Here is a 17,755-nt window from a genome sequence, read left to right as displayed (position 1 = left end):
CACTTTCAAAAACAGTTCCTCTGGCATGTCCTCCTTCTTCCTTAACCGAGGTTGTCCACCCACGGTGATTGACAGGGCCCTCAACCGTGTCCGGCCCATCTCCCGCGCATCTGCCCTCACGCCTTCTCCTCCCTCTCAGAAACATGATAGGGTCCCCCTTGTCCTCACTGATCACCCCACCAGCCTCTGCATTCAAAGGATCATCATCCGCCATTTCCAGCATGATGCCACCACCAAACACATCTTCCTTTCACCCACCCGGGAGTCCCTCCGTGACACCCTGGTCCACTCCTCCATCATCCCCTACTCCTCAACCCCCTCCCACGGCACCTACCCATGCGACCACAAAAGATGCAACACCTGCCCCTTCACTTCTTCTCTCCTCACCATCAAAGGGCCCAAACACTCCTTTCAAGTGAAGCAGCTTTTCACTTGCACTTCCCTCAATTTAGTCTACTGCATTCATTGCTCCCAATGCGGTTTCCTCTACATTGGAGAGACAAAACTCAGACTGAGTAACCGCTTTGCAGAACACCTTTGGTCTGTCCGCAAGCATTACCCAGACCTCCCTGACGCTTGCCATTTCAACACTCCACCCTGCTCTCTTGCCCACATGTCTGTCCTTGGCTTGCTGCATTGTTCCAGTGAAGCTCAATGCAAACTGGAGGAACAGCACCTCATCTTCTGTCTAGGCACTTTACAGCCTTCCGGACTGAATATTGAGTTCAACAATTTTAGATCTTGAACTATCTCCTCCATCCCCACCCCCCTCCCATTTCTTCCCCCTCTTTGTTTTTTCCAATAATTTATATAGATTTTTCTTTTCCCACCTATTTCCATTATTTTTAATTATTGTTAATTTCTACCTTTTAGTATTCCCCCACCCCCTCGAGAGCTATCTGTACCTTATCTGTCCTGTCTTCTACTCTTAATTAGCACATTCCTTTAGATAATATCACCACCTTCAACACCTCTTTGTTCTTTTGTCTGTGACAGCTTTTGGTTATCTACACCTATTACTGGCTGCTTGTCCCAACAACAACACCTCCCCCCCCCCACCCCCCCTCACCGCCTTAAACCAGCTTATATTTCACCCCTTTCCTACTTTACTTAGTTCTGTTGAAGGGTCATGAGGACTCGAAATGTCAGCTGTGCTCTCCTGCACCGATGCTGCCAGACCTGCTGAGTTTTTCCAGGTATTTCTGTTTCTGTTTTTGTTTTGGGTGTCCATTTTGATTTCTTTTTTTAAAAAGTAGTGTCCATCTTTCTCATAAATTCACAGGCATAACTATGTGGCATAACTTCCTCATCAACCCTCCCTGGTACCTCATCAAAAAACTCCAGCAAGTTAGTTAAACACAATTTTCCCTTAACAAATCTGTGCTGCTTTTCCTTAATTAAACAGCATCTGACCAAGTGACTATTAATTTTTTCCTGAATTTTATCATTTCTAGAAGCTTTCCCAGCACTAGGATTAAACTGACTGGCCTCTAATTGCTGGGCTTATCTTTACAAACTTTTTTGGTGTAACATTTGCAATTCTCCAGTCCTCTGGCACCACCCCTGAGTCTAAAGAAGATTGAAAAATTATGGTCAGTGCCTCTGCAATTTCCACGCTTGCTTCCCTCAGTATTCTTGGATGCATCTCATCCTGTCTATTACCAGGCTGAGAAAGGAAAGGAGCAACAGTAAACCCTTTCTCAGTTTGTTGTATTATGACTTTTCCTTGTATTTGCCTTAATCCTTTAATTTAATATAGTGTCTTACCTCATTTGTTAAACCATGGTTGCTTAACCTGGAGTGAAACCTTTTAACTATTAAGACTACGTGTTGGAAATGTTGTCAACTGTGAGGGGATAGTCTTGAACTTCAAAAGGACATAGGCATGTTGGTGGATTGGGCCGACAAGTGGCAGATGAAGTTCAATGCAGAGAAGTATGAGTTGATTCATTTTGGCAGGAAAAAGATGGTGAGACAGTATAAAATAAAGAAAGAGTCTCTAAAAGATGTGCAGGAGCAGAGGGACCTTGATGTATACGTACATAGGTCATTAATGATGGCAAGGCATGTTAAGAGAGCAGTTAATAAAACTTATAATGCCTTAGGCTTTATTAACATGGGCATTGAGTACAGAAATAAGGAGATCGTTGAACTTCTATAAGACACAAGTTAGGCTTCATTTGGAGTACTGCGTCCAGTTCGAGGCACCATACTCAAGGAAGGATGTGAAGACATTGGAGAGAGTACAGAGGAGATTCACAAGAATGATTCCAGGGATAAAGAACTGTGGCTTTGAGGATAGATTGGAGAGGTTGGGACTCATTTCCTTGGAGAAAAGAAAGATGAGAGGAGACTTGATAGAGTTATTCAAGATCCTGAGGGGTATGGACAGGGTAAATAGTGAGAAACTGTTCAAACTCAAGAGAACATCAAGAACTAGAGGGCATAGATTCAAAATAATTGGCAAAAGGAGTAAATGTGATGTGAGGAAAAAAAAAATTCACCAGAAGTTGGTGGGAGTCTGGAACAAACTTCCTTAAAGGGTGTTGGAGGCAGGTTCAATCAAGGTATTCAGAAGGGAATTAGATTGCTACCTGGAAAGAGAGGATGTGCAAGGTTACGGGGATAAGGCAGGGCAGTGGGACTAGGTGGAATGCTCTTTCAGAAAGCCAGTGCCGACTTGACGGGCCGAATGGCCTCCTTCTGCACTGTAAAGATACTGTGATACTGTATTTATTTTGTATTCTACCATTTTGTATTGAACTCAGCAAATGAGGAGACTATCGCTTGGCTTTGGAAATAAATAAATAAATTGTACCAAATGGTTTGTTGAATTCTTATTGTGTATTTATATGTTTTCCCATTAAACGTTCAACCCAGTTTCTGTGACCAATTAATTTCTTAAACGTTTAAAGCTTACCTGACTAAAGATACTAGCTTCTTCCTCTGAAACTTAATATCAAATTCAAGCATATTATGCACTATTTCCAAGATGTTCCCCTAGTCAGATTGTCAACTAATTCTGCTTCATTATTCATCACTAAATCCAGCATGACTGCTTTTATCAATTCTAAAACATTATTCTAAATAAACTGTCCCATATGCATTCTTGAAATTTATTAATTTTCCCACTTGAGCTGCTCTGCTTCTCCCAATCTACGTGAAAATTAAATCTCCTATGACCTCATGATTTTTGTTACATGCTTCCTTATCCTCCATTTTTATACAACCCTCCATTTCATCACCATCTGTAGACAACTCCAACCAGAGGCTCACATCCTTTGCTGTTCTTTAGCTTCATGCATAGCTTTTCCACTACCTGATGACCCCTCTTGAAATCCTTGTTTCCACTGCTAGAATTATGTCTTTCATCGATATTGCTTCTTCCGTTTCTAAAACTTCCAAAGAAGGTCTTTTCTAAAGCTCCTATAGTCTGATATATTTAGCTCTCAATCTCTCACTCGCTCTGCTTGTAGGTACTCCTACCAGGAGATCTGCTGTCATGATATTTCATGCTTATCTGTCTTATGCCAGCCTCACACATTCGCTATAGCTTGTCTACAACCACTCTGTGACATCCATCATCCATTTAAAGCTAGCTCAACCCTTCTTTCTGTTGCCCTCCACTTAGCCCTCTAGCAGAAAACTCTGTAGCTTTTCAGCTCTGATCAATGGCTCTCAATCAGATATGAAGAATAGTCACTTGGAAAAGTTATAAGAAGGTTCAAATCCTGGCTGATGAATTAGCCAATCCAACAACTGTGGTAATTGAAGATAACAACATGGTTGAATAGTTCTCCAAAAATCAATGTCCATTATCACAAATTTCAAAATGAAGAATGTCCATTTTAGTGAGATACAAATGTACTGATAACAACTATGGAATTAAACCTCAGCAAGGGTTGATGGCTTCAGAAAAAGAGAGGTAACAGGGAACAAATGTCAAGATTGAAGGGGCCAAACTATGTATCTTTCAGCTTAAATTTATAAACACCATAAGACTTACTGCTCCTAGCAAAGACTTAAAGCCTGTAGCAAATAAATTACTAGAGCATAAATATAATCATTAATTCATATATTTTAAAGAGAGGTGCTTGCACAATTTTAGATCAACATATGCTCCAATTTTCCATGAAAGATATATTTAAATCCTAAGATGTTACTTGTTCAGTAAGTTCCAGCTGATCAGGAGGTTTGATGAGTGCCTTCCCCAAATTCCAGTCATCACCTCCATCTCCCATTTCAGTTCCATCATCATCATCCTGTAACAAAATAACGTAGTTTCAATTCTATAAGAAATACTCATGCAACTTTTAGAAACATGAAGTGACATGACTTACTGAGCATAATCAGAAACTCAGAATAAACAAGGTGTTATTAGAAAATTCCTTCTTACATCACTATTTAGCATAAATTTTCCAAGCTCAATGGATGCAAGTCAAAAATGGAAATATTAGAAGAGATGAACAAAAGCTTGGACAAAGTGGAATTTTTTAAGATGTCTTAAAAGTGGGGGAGAAATGTGAAAACTTGGAACCCAGAAAGCTGGAGGCAGGTCCACAAATCATAAACCATGATGAAATGGTAGAAGTTGGTTGTGGGGGAGGTGGGGGGCACAGGATAGAGGGGGAGATGGAATGTACAAGAGTCACACAAACAAAGAATTCCAGCAAGTTGGAGCATTGGAGTTACAGATGTAGGAATCAGTTTGCTTGTGGCAGCATGGTTAGCATTGTTGGCCAAGCCTGCAGCCATCCTCCTGTTCTTGATAGGAGTTATGAGCCATATCTGGAGCAGATAGCCCAGGAACTAGCTTGTAATATGGTGGTCTGGCTGGAATAAAATCAGCACAGCGGATTGGCACAGGATAAATGATTCATGGCTGCTGTGGCACAGACATACATAAATGAACGGCATATGGCCATAAAACAGCTGGTAGTTAAGGGAGTGGAAACCTTCTGATTAGTACAGAAGCTAGGCTGAAGATGGGGAACACGAAAGGCAATGTGGGTGTGGTATATGATGATTTGTACCCTGTGGAGCCTGTCATGCAGGCAAAGTTCAGTGCTCTCTCACCCTGCTTTATTTTATCCATGGGGAATGAGATGTAGGTGCTTCTGTTAGTGTTGGGAGCCTTGCTGACCTCCGTCATACAGAGGTGTCTTGCAAACTGCAATATGTCACTGATGTTAACTTGCATCCTAAAAGCGGCCCATGCATAAAAATTAAGGGACATAGTGAACATGACAGTCACATGCAGTACTGTGCATGCCCATCTTTCCTCATTTAAATCTATCATCACAACCCTCTATTCACTTCACCCTCATGCTTTTCCCTACTCCTTCATAAACTTCCTTCAGTATTGTAATTTTTCTTTGATTTCTATGAAGATAAGTCGGCAACCTGAAATAACAAATCTTTTCATCCTTTTAAATAATGCTGTGCAATGGTCCTTCACAGCTGTTAGTGCCACAAATTGCTCGGCAACTTTAATGCATGCCGAAGTAAACGCTGAGTCCTACAACAAGCGTACTACCCTTATTTACATAAGTTATTCAGCGTTTTCCATAGTTATGGTATGTTTACCAACGACCAATAGTAAAGCGCAATCCAATATGTTGGCAGTATACGGAAAAACCCATCTGATTCATTAATACTCTTTAGGGAGGGGAATCTGCCGTCCTTACCTGGTCTGGCCTACATGTGACTCTAGACTCACAGCAATGTGGTTGACTCTTAAATGGCCTAGCAAACCACTCAGTTCTCAATGGGAAATTAAGGATAGGCAATAAATACTGGTGATGCCCACGTCCCATAAACGATTAAAAAAAACCCTGCACTCGTAACAAACATAAGCCTGTCATATTAGAAGCTTATGCATTATTTAGTACTATTTTTAGACATTTAACTTTAACAAGTCATCGCTGTATCGGTTTCTTAGCTAGTCCTATTTTAGATGCATAATATTTTTCCCATCTATAGGCAACCTATACTGTAAGATTATTAATTATTTCCACTGGTGGTATTAAATTGTTCATTTTCAAATTAACTTAGGTTATCAATCAAATTCCCTTACCTTCTTGAACTTCTTTGATATCGCTTTAGCAGATTGTACTGGAGGCGGGATACTAATCTATTGGAAAGATATTGTAAATTACCGATATTAATATAATATCATATTGCATATATGTAATTTTACAATTATTTAAGAAACTCAAATAAAAGATTCTCCAAAGTACAAGGAGGTGGTAATAGATAGGAGACATGTTGGCAGGAGAACAACTGATGCATTGCAAATTCTGCCAGTCAATTAATGTCCAGCCAGTGGGCTAAAATCATCACGGAATATTAGAAGTGCAGCCAAATTCCCAGGCAGTTGTCATAACATATTTATTCCTCATCAGTGTATCATAACACCTATGTTTTCTCATTCCAGTTAATAAAGGCTCCTTGAGCATCAAACGTAGCTATGACCATCTCTGTTGATGTCTTATGAGCAACTTATAAATACAGTGGCTGAGATGCCTCAGTAATAATAAAATATATCACTGGCATTATCAGGGAACGCTTTCAGCCCTTGGACAAAAAAGGGTTCATTCTGCAGTAACAGCCTCCAAAAGGCTCATAGTGGCATGCTTCATGCTCCAAAACAAAACTATCAAAAGGTGGATTCACCCAGGAGAACTGCAACTGCTGTCCACAGAACAGCTATATGATGAGGAGGCACAAGATCCTGAAGAAGGGGAGGCAACCCGCAAAGTTGTTCTTTTTCATTCATTCATGAGATGTGGACATCGCTGGCTAAGCCAGCATTTATTGCCCATCCCTAATTGCCCTTGTGGTGAGTTGCCTTCTTGAACCACTAAAATCCATGTACTGTAGGTTCACCCACATTGCTGTTAGGGAAGGAGTTCCAGGATTTTCATTAAACAACAGTGAAGGGATGGCAATATAGTTTCAAGTCAGGATGGTGAGTGGCTTGGAGGGGAACTTGCAGGTGGTGGTGTTCCCATGTATCTGCTACCTTCGTCATTCTAGATGGCAGCGGTCGTGGGTTTGGAAGGTGCTGTCTAAGGGACCTTGGTGAATTTCAGCAGTGCATCTTGTAGATGATACACACTACTGCCACTGTGCATCAGTGGTGGAGGGAGTGAATGTTTGTGGAAGGGGTGCCAATCAAGCAGGCTGCTTTGTCCTAGATGATATCAAGCTCCTTGAGTGTTGTTGGAGCTGCATTCACCCAGGCAAGTTTAGAGTATTCCATCACACTACTGACTTGTGCCTTGTAGATGGCGGACAGGCTTTGGGGAGTCAGGAGGCGAGTTACTCGCCACAAGATTTCTAGCCTCTGGCCTGCTCTTTTAACCACAGTATTTATATGGCTAGTCTAGTTCAGTTTCTAGTCAACGCTAACCCCCAGGAAGTTGATGGTGGGGGATTCAACAATGGTAATGCCATAGAATGTCAAGAGGCGATGGTTAGATTCTCTCTTGTTGGAGGTATTCATTGCCTGGCACTTGCGTGGCGTGAATGTTACTTACGACTTGTCAGCCTACACTTGGATATTGTCCAGGGCTTGCCACATTTGCACATGGACTGCTTCAATATCTGAGGAATCGCAAATGGTGCGGAACTTTATGCAATCATCAGTGAACATCCCCACTTCTGACCTTTTGGTGGAAGGAAGGTCATTGATGAAGCTGTTCAAGATGGTTGGGCCGAGGACACTACCCTGAGGAACTCCTGCAGTGATGTCCTGGAACTGAGATGATTGACCTCCAACAGCCACAACCATCTTCTTTTGTGTTAGATATGGCTCCAACCAGTGGACAGTTTTCCCCCTGATTCCCATTGACTCCAGTTTTGCTGGGACTCCTTGATGCCACACTCGATCAAATGTTGCCTTGATGTCAATTGTCCTCACTCTCACCTCACTACTGGAGTTCAGTTCTTTTGTCCATGTTTGAACCAAAGCTATAATGAGGTCAGGAGCTGAGTGAACCTGATGGAACCCAAACTGAGTGTCAGTGAGCAGGTTATTGCAAGTGCTGCTTGAGAGCACTGTTGATGACCCATTCCATCACTCTACTGACAAGTATACTAAAGTTGGATTCAAGCCAACTTTACTTAATATTGTGTCAATATGCCATGAAAAGAAATCCAAAACTGTATGTGTCAAAACTGTATTCTTTCTGTATTTTTATAAAGGACTTTCTGTTGAACCAAAAAAGATGGCTGCTATAAGTCACATGACCACAGGATTGGCCCTTTGTTCTGGAAGCTACCAATAAGTGTTACAAGAACAAAATAATCTTTCTCTCATCATCATGGAATCTCACACCCAATTGTAAGGACAGCATAATCTTGAAACAAAGGGACTCAGAGATCGAAAGTTGTTATGCTTGCCAAGCTGTTAACAGATTCATCTCACACCTGGGACTGTCCAGGTCCATTTCAAAAAGTAACCACTGAGGGGACAATGGACATCATTTGCATCTTTATAAGCTTATCTCCCTTGCAGAGTCAGAGGGTCGGCCTAGACAATGGCTTCCCGCCACAAGAACCTCAAAATGGATGGTAACTCTTTCAAAAGCTAATGGCTAGGACATTATTAGTCCGGAAATCAAAGCCAGTTCCAGATACTAAATAAACATTCCCTTTGAAATCATTGTGGAGAAAGAAGGTCACATGATTTGAGTAGCCATTTTCCTTTGAGAACTGAGAAATCCTCATCTGATATTTAACATCCAACCTGTGAACACCAAGAGCCCATCTCTGCTGGAAGGTGTCCTACCATCGCCTACAGAACTGACACAGTTTCTGTGCACCAACTTCATCTTGCGGTATCAGCAACAATTGTAAAGAGAACTCTAAAACTCTGGTCTTCAGCCAGCTGAACTCAAGCTCCAACCTGAAGGAATTCCTAACTGGAGTCTGACTTTGGACTCTGATAATCACGTGAACTAATATTCATTTCTGTGGTTCTTTTACTGTTACTGTGCATGGTTGTAAAACTTTGTTTTTTTTTTCTATTCCCCCTTAGTGTGTATTTGCGTGTGTGTGCGTGTGTGTGTGTGTGTAGTAGAGTAGAGTGGAACATTGCGAACACTCCTCCCCCTCCGGTTTGAATGTGAATAAACTAACTTTCTGAGTTAATCATAACGAGTTTGCTGTGAGTTATTAGTAAATTGGATCACATAAACTGAGGGTTTGGGAAAATACACCACAGTCTACTTTAAAAATAATTCAAAAACACCTTCTGCTTAAGGACAGAGAAAAGAAGTTCAATTTGCCTTTCCCCCCTGTCCACAGAAGTTAACAAAGAATCCTTGCCTTCTCACTCCACACACCAATTTTCCTTACCTCTGCACTAAATGATAATCACCATGTATCCCTCAAATCTCTTCCATAATCATCCTACCGCTTCTCCACACTTTTCTAAAATCAGCCTTTTAAGAAGTACAGTTGCACTCTCCAACTGCTATGAACCTGCTGCCAAGCTGTTTACTCTTCATATGTGTTGCCCCCAGTTATCTATTGTGGTGCTTCTTTACAGTGTAAACTGGAGCATATGAAGCAACTGGCAGTTAATGGGCGTAATGGAAGTTGTGAAAGGGAGTTGATGGTTAGTGCACAGTGAAGTGTCATTCATTCAGTAGAGAGAAAATGAAGGATTGCATAGGTTTAGCTAATGAGATGTGCAGCAGAGTATACAGAAAATAGAACATGTCCACTTACTTTAGCCCGCCAACTAAATTTGTTAAATGATTCTTTGGCACTGCAAACACAACCCTGGACAATGCTACTGGCCTTGGCTATGTCTCCTTACCAAGCTCTTTGTTTTTCACTTCCACTGATATTTTAGCTAGGCATAAGGTACAAACCCCCTCCATGCTCCACTACAGGGAGTCCTCAACAGGAACCTCACCAAAACAGGGGTATCTTCTTCTTTTCTCAGTGTTTCCAGAAGAACAAAAAGGGATGGTGGTAGATCCCTCGTTTTTCGAGTATTCCAAGTTGTAGTGACTTCCTTCTCTTCTGTGAATCCTTTCATGACTGAAGAGTCCGGTGTGAGATCAGCATGAATGTCCTCAAAACTAGAAGTTCAAGTTGTCCTTGTTAGTGCTTGGAAGGACTTTTGAAATGGTGCCAGCTCTGGTTTTCCTCTGGGCAGGATGTCTGTTACGAGTTTGGCATAGATAGTCCTTGAATCATGCTGCACCAAATTTCGCTATTTGCCTCCACATGGCCAGGCAACAGCAGTGTTTTCCAAAGGAGGTGGTCTGCAATGCAGAAGTTTGGAAGGCTTTTTTTTTAAGGGCAATCTTGTATCTTTTGCACTGACCACCTTAATGCTGTTTGCCCTGAAATCGTTATCTGTAGAAAATCTGCTTGGGGATTGTGTAGTCATCCATGTGGTAGACATGGCCTGCCCATCTAAGCTGAATTTCCTGGAGGGTGGTCACCATGCTGTTGAGCTCAGCACAATGGAGGATCTTGTTGTTTGGGATTTTGTCCTGCCATCAAATTCTCAAGATGGTCCTCAGGTGTTTTTGGTGGAAATGTTCCAGAGCTCTGATGTGGCGCCGATAGCAGACCCAGGATTCTGCACCATACAGAAAGGTGGTAAGGGCAATACTCTCATAAAGTTTGGTTTTCATTTTCAGTTTAATGCCATGATGCTTCCAGAAGTGATCATGGAGTCAGCTGCAGCCAGAACTTAATTTCTGGGTGCATGCACAGATATCTTCATCAAAAGTGGCATCCCTGGAGAGCCCACCACCTTGAGATTGGTGCCATTACCTGGATGTCTTTCTTATTGTAGACAGCTAGGGAACAGTCATCTGGATGCAGAAACTCCCAGATTATTTCCTCGGCGACTTTGGTGGAGGCACGTAGTCTGCAGAGATTGATGCAAGCTTGTCTCTGTGGCGTCCTTAGTCATTGCAGCAAAGAGAAGACTGAAGAGTTGGGGAGCTATGAAGCATTGTTGCAGAGGTAGCCAATAAATGGCTGAAGGACACTGGTAGGGTGTAAAGACTGCTGAAGAGGTCACAAATTGTGGAGATACCGTGGCTATGAGAACAGGGTAATGGGTGTCAAGAACACATCAACCCCAGTAATAAGATAAAGGGCTCCAAGTGAGCACATTTGAATATTTCAAAATGTTTCCAAAATGGACAATTCCAAAAGCTAAAATATAGGGGGCCATAACGTCCGAGCTCCAGGTGAATGTAAATTTGGGGGAGGTAACCAAAGATGCAGCATTTGACCGAGCGTAGCATCAAGGAGCCTTCGTAAAACTGGAGTCAATGGGAATCAAGGGGAAATCTCTCCGCTGGTTTGAGACATACCTAGCACAAAGGAAGATGGTTGTAGTTGTTGCAGGTCAATGATCTCAGTTCCAGGACGTCACTGCAGGAGTTCCGCAGGGTACTGTCCTAGGCCCAACCATCTTCAGCTGCTTTACCTTCCTTCCATCAAAGGTTAGAAGTGGGATGTTCGCTGATAATTGCACAATGTTCAGCATCATTTGCAACTCCTCAGATACTGAAGCTGTCCATGTGCAAATGCAGCAAGACCTGGGCAATATCCACAAAAGTGCCAGGCATTGACCATCTCCAGTATGAGAAAATCTAACCATCACCCCTTGACATTCAATGGCATTACCTTCACTAAATCCCGCACGATCAACATCTTGGGGGTTACCACTGACCAGAAACTGAACTGGACTAGCCATATAAATACTGTGGCTACAAGAACAGGTCAGAGGCTAGGAATCTTGCACCAAGTAGCTCACCTCCTGACTCCCCAAAATCTGTGCACCACCTACAAGCCACAAGTCAGGAGTGTGATGGCATACTCCCCAGTTATCTGGACAAGTGCAGCTCCAACAACACTCAAGAAGCTTGACACCATTCAGGACAAAGCAGCCTGCTTGATTGGCACCCCTTCCACAAACATTCACTCCCTCCACCATGGACAAACAGTGGCAGTAGTATGTACCATCTACAAGATGCACTGCAGAAACTCACCAAGGTTCCAGAGACAGCACCTTCCAAACCCACAACCGCTACCAACTAGAAGGACAAGGACAGCAGATACATAGGAACACCATAACCTACAAGTTCCCCTCCAAGCCACTCACCATCCTGACTTGTAAATATATCACTGTTCCTTCACTGTTGCTGGGTCAAAATCCTGGAACTCCTTCCCTAACAGCACTGTGGGTATACCTACACCATGGAGATTGCAGCAGTTCAAGCAGGCAGCTAAACGCCACCTTCTCAAGGGCAATTAGAGATGGGCAGTAAATGCTGACCCAGCCAGCGATGCCCACATCACATAAATAATTTTTTTAAAAAATGCACTGGAGAAACACCCCTGGAGGTTCCCAGGTAAGGATTGCATGACAATTGCCAAGGAAGTGCAAACATCCTTTGGGTAATTGCCCTGCACTGGGAACCAAACGAAACTGCAAACTTCAGATAGTTCCAACTGTCTTAACATCAATCATTGCTTAGAAAAGATTTGAAGAATTAAAGCCTCTTCTAGCTTCTAGGTAACTGTTGTACAGACCCACACTGACACCCTCACAGAGCTCCCCCCCTGCACACCCACGAACCCCCAGGGAATTCCACCCATGGGAATCCCACAACCCCCACACTACCTTCTTCAAGGGGGAATCCCCAACATGGAAGCCCCACTCCACCACCAACCCACACCACCACCCCACCCCCCCCAACCCCGCAGCGTACTCCCCCCAAACTTCCAGGGGACACCCCCAACCCCCGGATAAACACCCACCCACAAAAGCCCCCAAACCCCCCCAGACTGTTTCCCCCCCCAACCCCCCAAGAAGAATCCCCCTACAGTACTTCACCCAACCCCCTCACGTGAACCCCCAACCCATCCACCCCCTCCTCCATACCCGACCCAACCCAGCTCTGAACATGATTACACTCCGCAGAAGTTCAGGCCCAGAAAATTGCTAGCAATGTCCTGAGAATAAACAATTGCCCTGTTGCTGATCCATAAACGACACAGGTGGAGATAGCTCCCATAGATGAACTCAGTGTCCTGTAAATATATAGAGTAATTTATGGCACAGAAGAAGGCCATCGAGTTCCATGCCAGCTCTCCACGAACCAATCTAGTCAGTCCCATTCCCTCGCTTGATCCCCATAGCCCTGCAGGTTTAAGGTCAGTGGGAACATATTTGTACAGAACCCTCTTTATCTGACACTGATTTACCTTCAAGCAACTGCTTCCAGTCCACTTTATTTAAATCACCATTTAGCTTAATAAAATCAGCTTTTCCCCAAATGAGATCTTTTATTCCTGGTCTATCTTTGTCCTTTGCCATAATTCCCTAATTCTACCTGAAATGTGATCACTTCCACCAAAGTGATCCCTTCCACCTGCCCAGCTTCATTCCCTAAAACTAACTCCAGAACCACCATCCCCTCTCCCCCCCACCCCCCTACCCCCACCACTACCAACTGAGATTTGTTACATATTGGCTAAAATAAATGCTCCTGAATCCTGCACCCTCTTTAGCTTTTAATCAAATTCTATCCCAGTTAATATTATGTCATCATTATTTTTTAATAAAAGAAAGCAAAGAGTTTTTTTTCAACAAGTGTAACAAAAATGATAAGAAAAGTTTGTTGCAATTACCGATCTGGCTTTAGCTTTTGATGGCATCTCGATGTCAGGCCGATGCAAGGGTGCAGAATCTAACTCTCACTCTAACAATAAAGGTGAAGACAGTGAATCTAACTCTGACTCTCTGACAGTAAGAATGAAGACAGTGAATCTAACTCTAACAGTAAGAGTGAAGAGAGTGAATCTAACTCTAACAGTAAGAGTGAAAAGAGTGAATCTAACTCGAACAGTAAGAGTGAAGAGAATGAATCTAACTCTGACTCAGACAGTAAGAGTGAAGACAGTGAATCTAACTAACAGTAAGAGTGGAGAGAGTGAATCTAACTCTGACTCTTTGATAGTAAGAGTGAAGACAGTGAATCTAACTCGAACAGTAAGAGTGAAGAGAGTGAATCTAACTCTGACTCTCTGACAGTAAGAATGAAGACAGTGAATCTAACTCTAACAGTAAGAGTGAAGCGAGTGAATCCAACTCTAACAGTAAGAGTGAAGAGAGTGAATCCAACTCTAACAGTAAGAGTGAAGAGAGTGAATCCAACTCTGACTCTCTGACAGTAAGAGTGAAGACAGTGAATCTAACTAACAGTAAGAGTGAAGAGAATAAATCTAACTCTGACTCTTTGATAGTAAGAGTGAAGACAGCGAATCTAACTCGAACAGTAAGAGTGAAGAGAGTGAATCCAACTCTGACTCTCTGACAGTAAGAATGAAGACAGTGAATCTAACTCGAATAGTAAGAGTGAAGAGAGTGAATCTAACTCTGACTCTCTGAAAATAAGAATGAAGACAGTGAATCTAACTCAAACAGTAAGAATGAAGAGAGTGAATCTAACTCTGACTCTCTGAAAGTAAGAATGAAGACAGTGAATCTAACTCCAACAGTAAGAGTGAAGACAGTGAATCTAACTCGAACAGTAAGAGTGAAGACAGTGAATCTAACTCGAACAGTAAGAGTGAAGACAGTGAATCTAATTCTCACTGACTCTTAACAATTTCCCTGCGGCAGCACCGCCGGAAGTTGACTCCTGTCACCTTGGCAACCGCGGCTTCCAATCTTCCGCCATCCAAACAATCCATGTCCATTCCAAAACCAGCGTTAAAGTCACATTTTCAAATGCAAACGATAAAACTTTATCAATAAAAGCAATCAAAGAGATGATCGGAGGAAAGTTATTCACAAGTTAAAGCTGCCAAACCCGGCAAAGAACGCGCAACCGGCGGTAACCGGGGGCAACCGAACTGCCTGCAGCGATGCCTGGATGGACGGAAATACACTTCCTTTGAATTGAAAACAAAGTAGAATTTTCCGTCGACCCGATTATTGTTGTCCAGTAATTATTAAGACTGACCGGCTGAGGAAGAATCTGATAATGGTTTATTTTATTGGGGGGGGGTGGGGAGGAGGAGGAGAAGCAAGGGTCCTGTGAGGCGCTGGGTGGTTGTCACTTCCGGGGCCGGAAGTTGGAGTTGAGTCACTGTCTCTGCGGGAGCTGCAGAAGCGGCACTCAGGGGACAAGATGAGTTAATGAGAGCGAGCGGCTGGGGGCCAAGCAAATCGCCATCGTCAGAGTCAATACTGATCCGGGGGGGAGGGGTGGGGAAGGGAGGGGGGGTGTGGGTTATTTAAATAATAAAAAAACAAGAAAAGGCCGCAGCATTGCCTCGATTTCCTCATTCAAAATGATGGAAGAAATCGATCGATTCCAAGTGCCCACAGCCCGGTCAGAGATACAACCGCTGGTAAGGGAGGGATTGTTCTTTTTGTTTTTTAAAAAAAATAATCTGTCTCATCCAACTCACTCTCTCTTATTTTGTTTGTCAATAGTTCCATCAGTAATTCCACCCCCCACCCCCTCGGCTTTGCACTCCCGGCTCTCGACTGGCTGGAGCTTCGGGCCTTGCCTGGTAATTTTTTTCTGAAAAATGCGTTTATTTTAATGGATTTTCCTGAAAAGAAAATCCGGTTTGGTCCGTAATACTGAATTCCCGTGTTTAGTGTGATGCGCTGACTACCTGCTTTTCAACCAGAAGCGAGTATTTTAATGTGCCTGCACAAGTTTTAAATGATGCAGTGACTGGTTGGGCCCTGAATTCACTGTCACTTTGGGCCTTATCTCCCCGTCTTTAATTGGAGGGAGGGGAGGCCACATTTGCGAGCAAATTGTAGTGGTAAATCTCAAATGACTTTTATGTCTATTTTTTGCACCTGAGTAATTTTACAGAAGAAATGTGTAATTTGAATGAGATGTAAAGTATGACTGTTCTTAGTATTGCAAGACCTTGCCTTCCATATCAGGTGCATTGTAATAGATGTGGGTTAAAATATGAGAAGTGTTCTGTCTCTTTCACCTGACAATTATATTCTGACACTATTTTATTCTGTTTACGAGGATTCTTGGTGCCTTTGCATGCCATTCAAATAGAATGATGACAGTATGTAATCAACTTTCAGGTGCACTATGTTGTAATTCATATTGCTCTCTGAAACCTTAAATTGGGTTATAGCCTTAAGCCAAGCCTAAAGACATGCAGATTTTACATTTTTCAAGGAATGAAAAACTTGGTTTAATTTTAGTTTATATGTAATCCGTAGTTTTCCATAAAAATTGTAGGCATTGTTTTCATAACCCTTGAATATATTGGGACTCTAGGTTTTTTTGTACAGAAGGAAATGGATAATGTAAGATACATAAATTAATAAATATTTGGAAGCAGGTTTATTCATCATTATATAATAGTTTTACCAGGGCATAAAATTAGCTGAGATCAGCAAATCTAAAAATTGACCAGCGTGAATAAATTTATGACTGTCCTGTTGGCCCAGTAAATTTATTCTGATAATGGCTGTAGTACAGTGTGCAACCACAGGCAAGAATCCTGCCCTGCAGGGTTTTCACAAACTTGTTTTATGAAAAGCCTCTCACTGTATTTTTTTAGATAATTTTGTGAAGCTGGTCAGTTACTATTCTGTATAACGCTTCAAATATAGTTTAAAGCCCCCTTTTGATGACAAATATGTTTTCTGTGAAAGATAGTAAGATTGTAATAAGAGAAAAAAAACAGCATTTTGAGAGTGCTGCTTCACATCCTCAGACTGTCAGAAAAACTTCAACTAGTGAATTCCCTTTGAAATGTAATCACTGTTGTTCAGATAAGCATGACAGCTGGGCCCCAAAAATAATAAATGAGATAAATGACCAGTTAATCTATTTTGGTAATATTACTCTGAGAGATAAATGTTGGCCATGTCACAAAGAGAGCCTCTTGCTCTTTGAATGCTCTTGTTGGATCTTTTTCCATTTGAACAGATTGATCTTGCTAATAGCGCAATATTTCTGACAATGCGGCACTTCCTTACTGCTGCACTGAAGTGTGAGATTATGTATTCAACCACTGGAAATAGGGCCTTCTGAATTAGAACCTTCTGACTTAAGAGGTGTGAGTGCTATAAACTATGCTAAACAAACATCTTAAATATACTTGATTACCGTTTCATTAAAGGTGTTCAACATTTCTCAATGTGGTCATTTCAAAGCAATCTATGGATATTGCACAGTACAAGTTATTATAGAGGAAAACTGATCTATAATTCTCTTAAAATAGAAACTTAAACTATTGCAAAATCAGTATGCGACTTCCAGATGGAAGCAGAGATTTATTGCTAGATTTATTTTATTAGGCTTTCGAAGTTCACTTTGTCTGGGAATACTAGTTCACCTTTGATAAATATTCTAAAGAAAATACAGTAGTAAGTCACCTGCAGATTACATTGAAGCAAGATATAAAGCTGTCCTAAAACAGAAACAGAAAATACTGGAAACACTCAGTAGGTCTTGCAGCAACTGTGGAGCGAGAAACAGAGTTCATGTTACACACCCATGACTTTTTATCAGAGACATCACTGAGGTTGGCCATTTTTTTATTATTATTCATTCACTGGATGTGGGCTTATCTGGCTGGGCCAGCATTTATTGCCTAAACCTAGTTGCCCTTGAGAAGGTAGTGGTGAACTGCCTTCTTGAACCGCTGCAGTCCATGTGATGTAGGTACACTCACTACTGTTTGGAAAGGAGTTCCAAGATTTTGA

At 42.1% G+C, this 17,755-nt stretch overlaps 2 protein-coding genes across 3 annotated transcripts in view; one reads left to right on the top strand and one right to left on the bottom strand.

The window, feature by feature from the left end:
- The window catches only part of dnai1.2 (dynein, axonemal, intermediate chain 1, paralog 2), a 337,978-nt gene extending 327,924 nt beyond the window's left edge, over nucleotides 1-10,054 (bottom strand). Inside the window, exons 1-3 of the mRNA XM_041183411.1 lie at nucleotides 9,929-10,054; nucleotides 6,077-6,133; nucleotides 4,164-4,262 (exon numbers count right to left, since the gene is read on the bottom strand). Of these exons, the coding sequence (XP_041039345.1) occupies nucleotides 4,164-4,262; nucleotides 6,077-6,133; nucleotides 9,929-10,054 (282 nt within the window). The remainder of the gene's footprint in view (nucleotides 1-4,163; nucleotides 4,263-6,076; nucleotides 6,134-9,928) is intronic.
- A 5,247-nt stretch (nucleotides 10,055-15,301) lies between these two features.
- The window catches only part of fam219aa (family with sequence similarity 219 member Aa), an 80,028-nt gene continuing 77,574 nt past the window's right edge, over nucleotides 15,302-17,755 (top strand). For both annotated transcript variants that reach the window (XM_041187961.1, XM_041187952.1), the window contains exon 1: nucleotides 15,302-15,408. In XM_041187961.1, the coding sequence (XP_041043895.1) occupies nucleotides 15,349-15,408 (60 nt within the window). In that variant the 5' untranslated portion in view covers nucleotides 15,302-15,348. The remainder of the gene's footprint in view (nucleotides 15,409-17,755) is intronic.

This window comes from Carcharodon carcharias, chromosome 1 (assembly GCF_017639515.1).
Source record: "Carcharodon carcharias isolate sCarCar2 chromosome 1, sCarCar2.pri, whole genome shotgun sequence".
NCBI lineage: Eukaryota > Metazoa > Chordata > Chondrichthyes > Lamniformes > Lamnidae > Carcharodon > Carcharodon carcharias.
The sequence above is the reverse complement of the archived record's forward strand: the minus strand, read 5'-3'. Positions and strand labels throughout refer to the sequence as shown.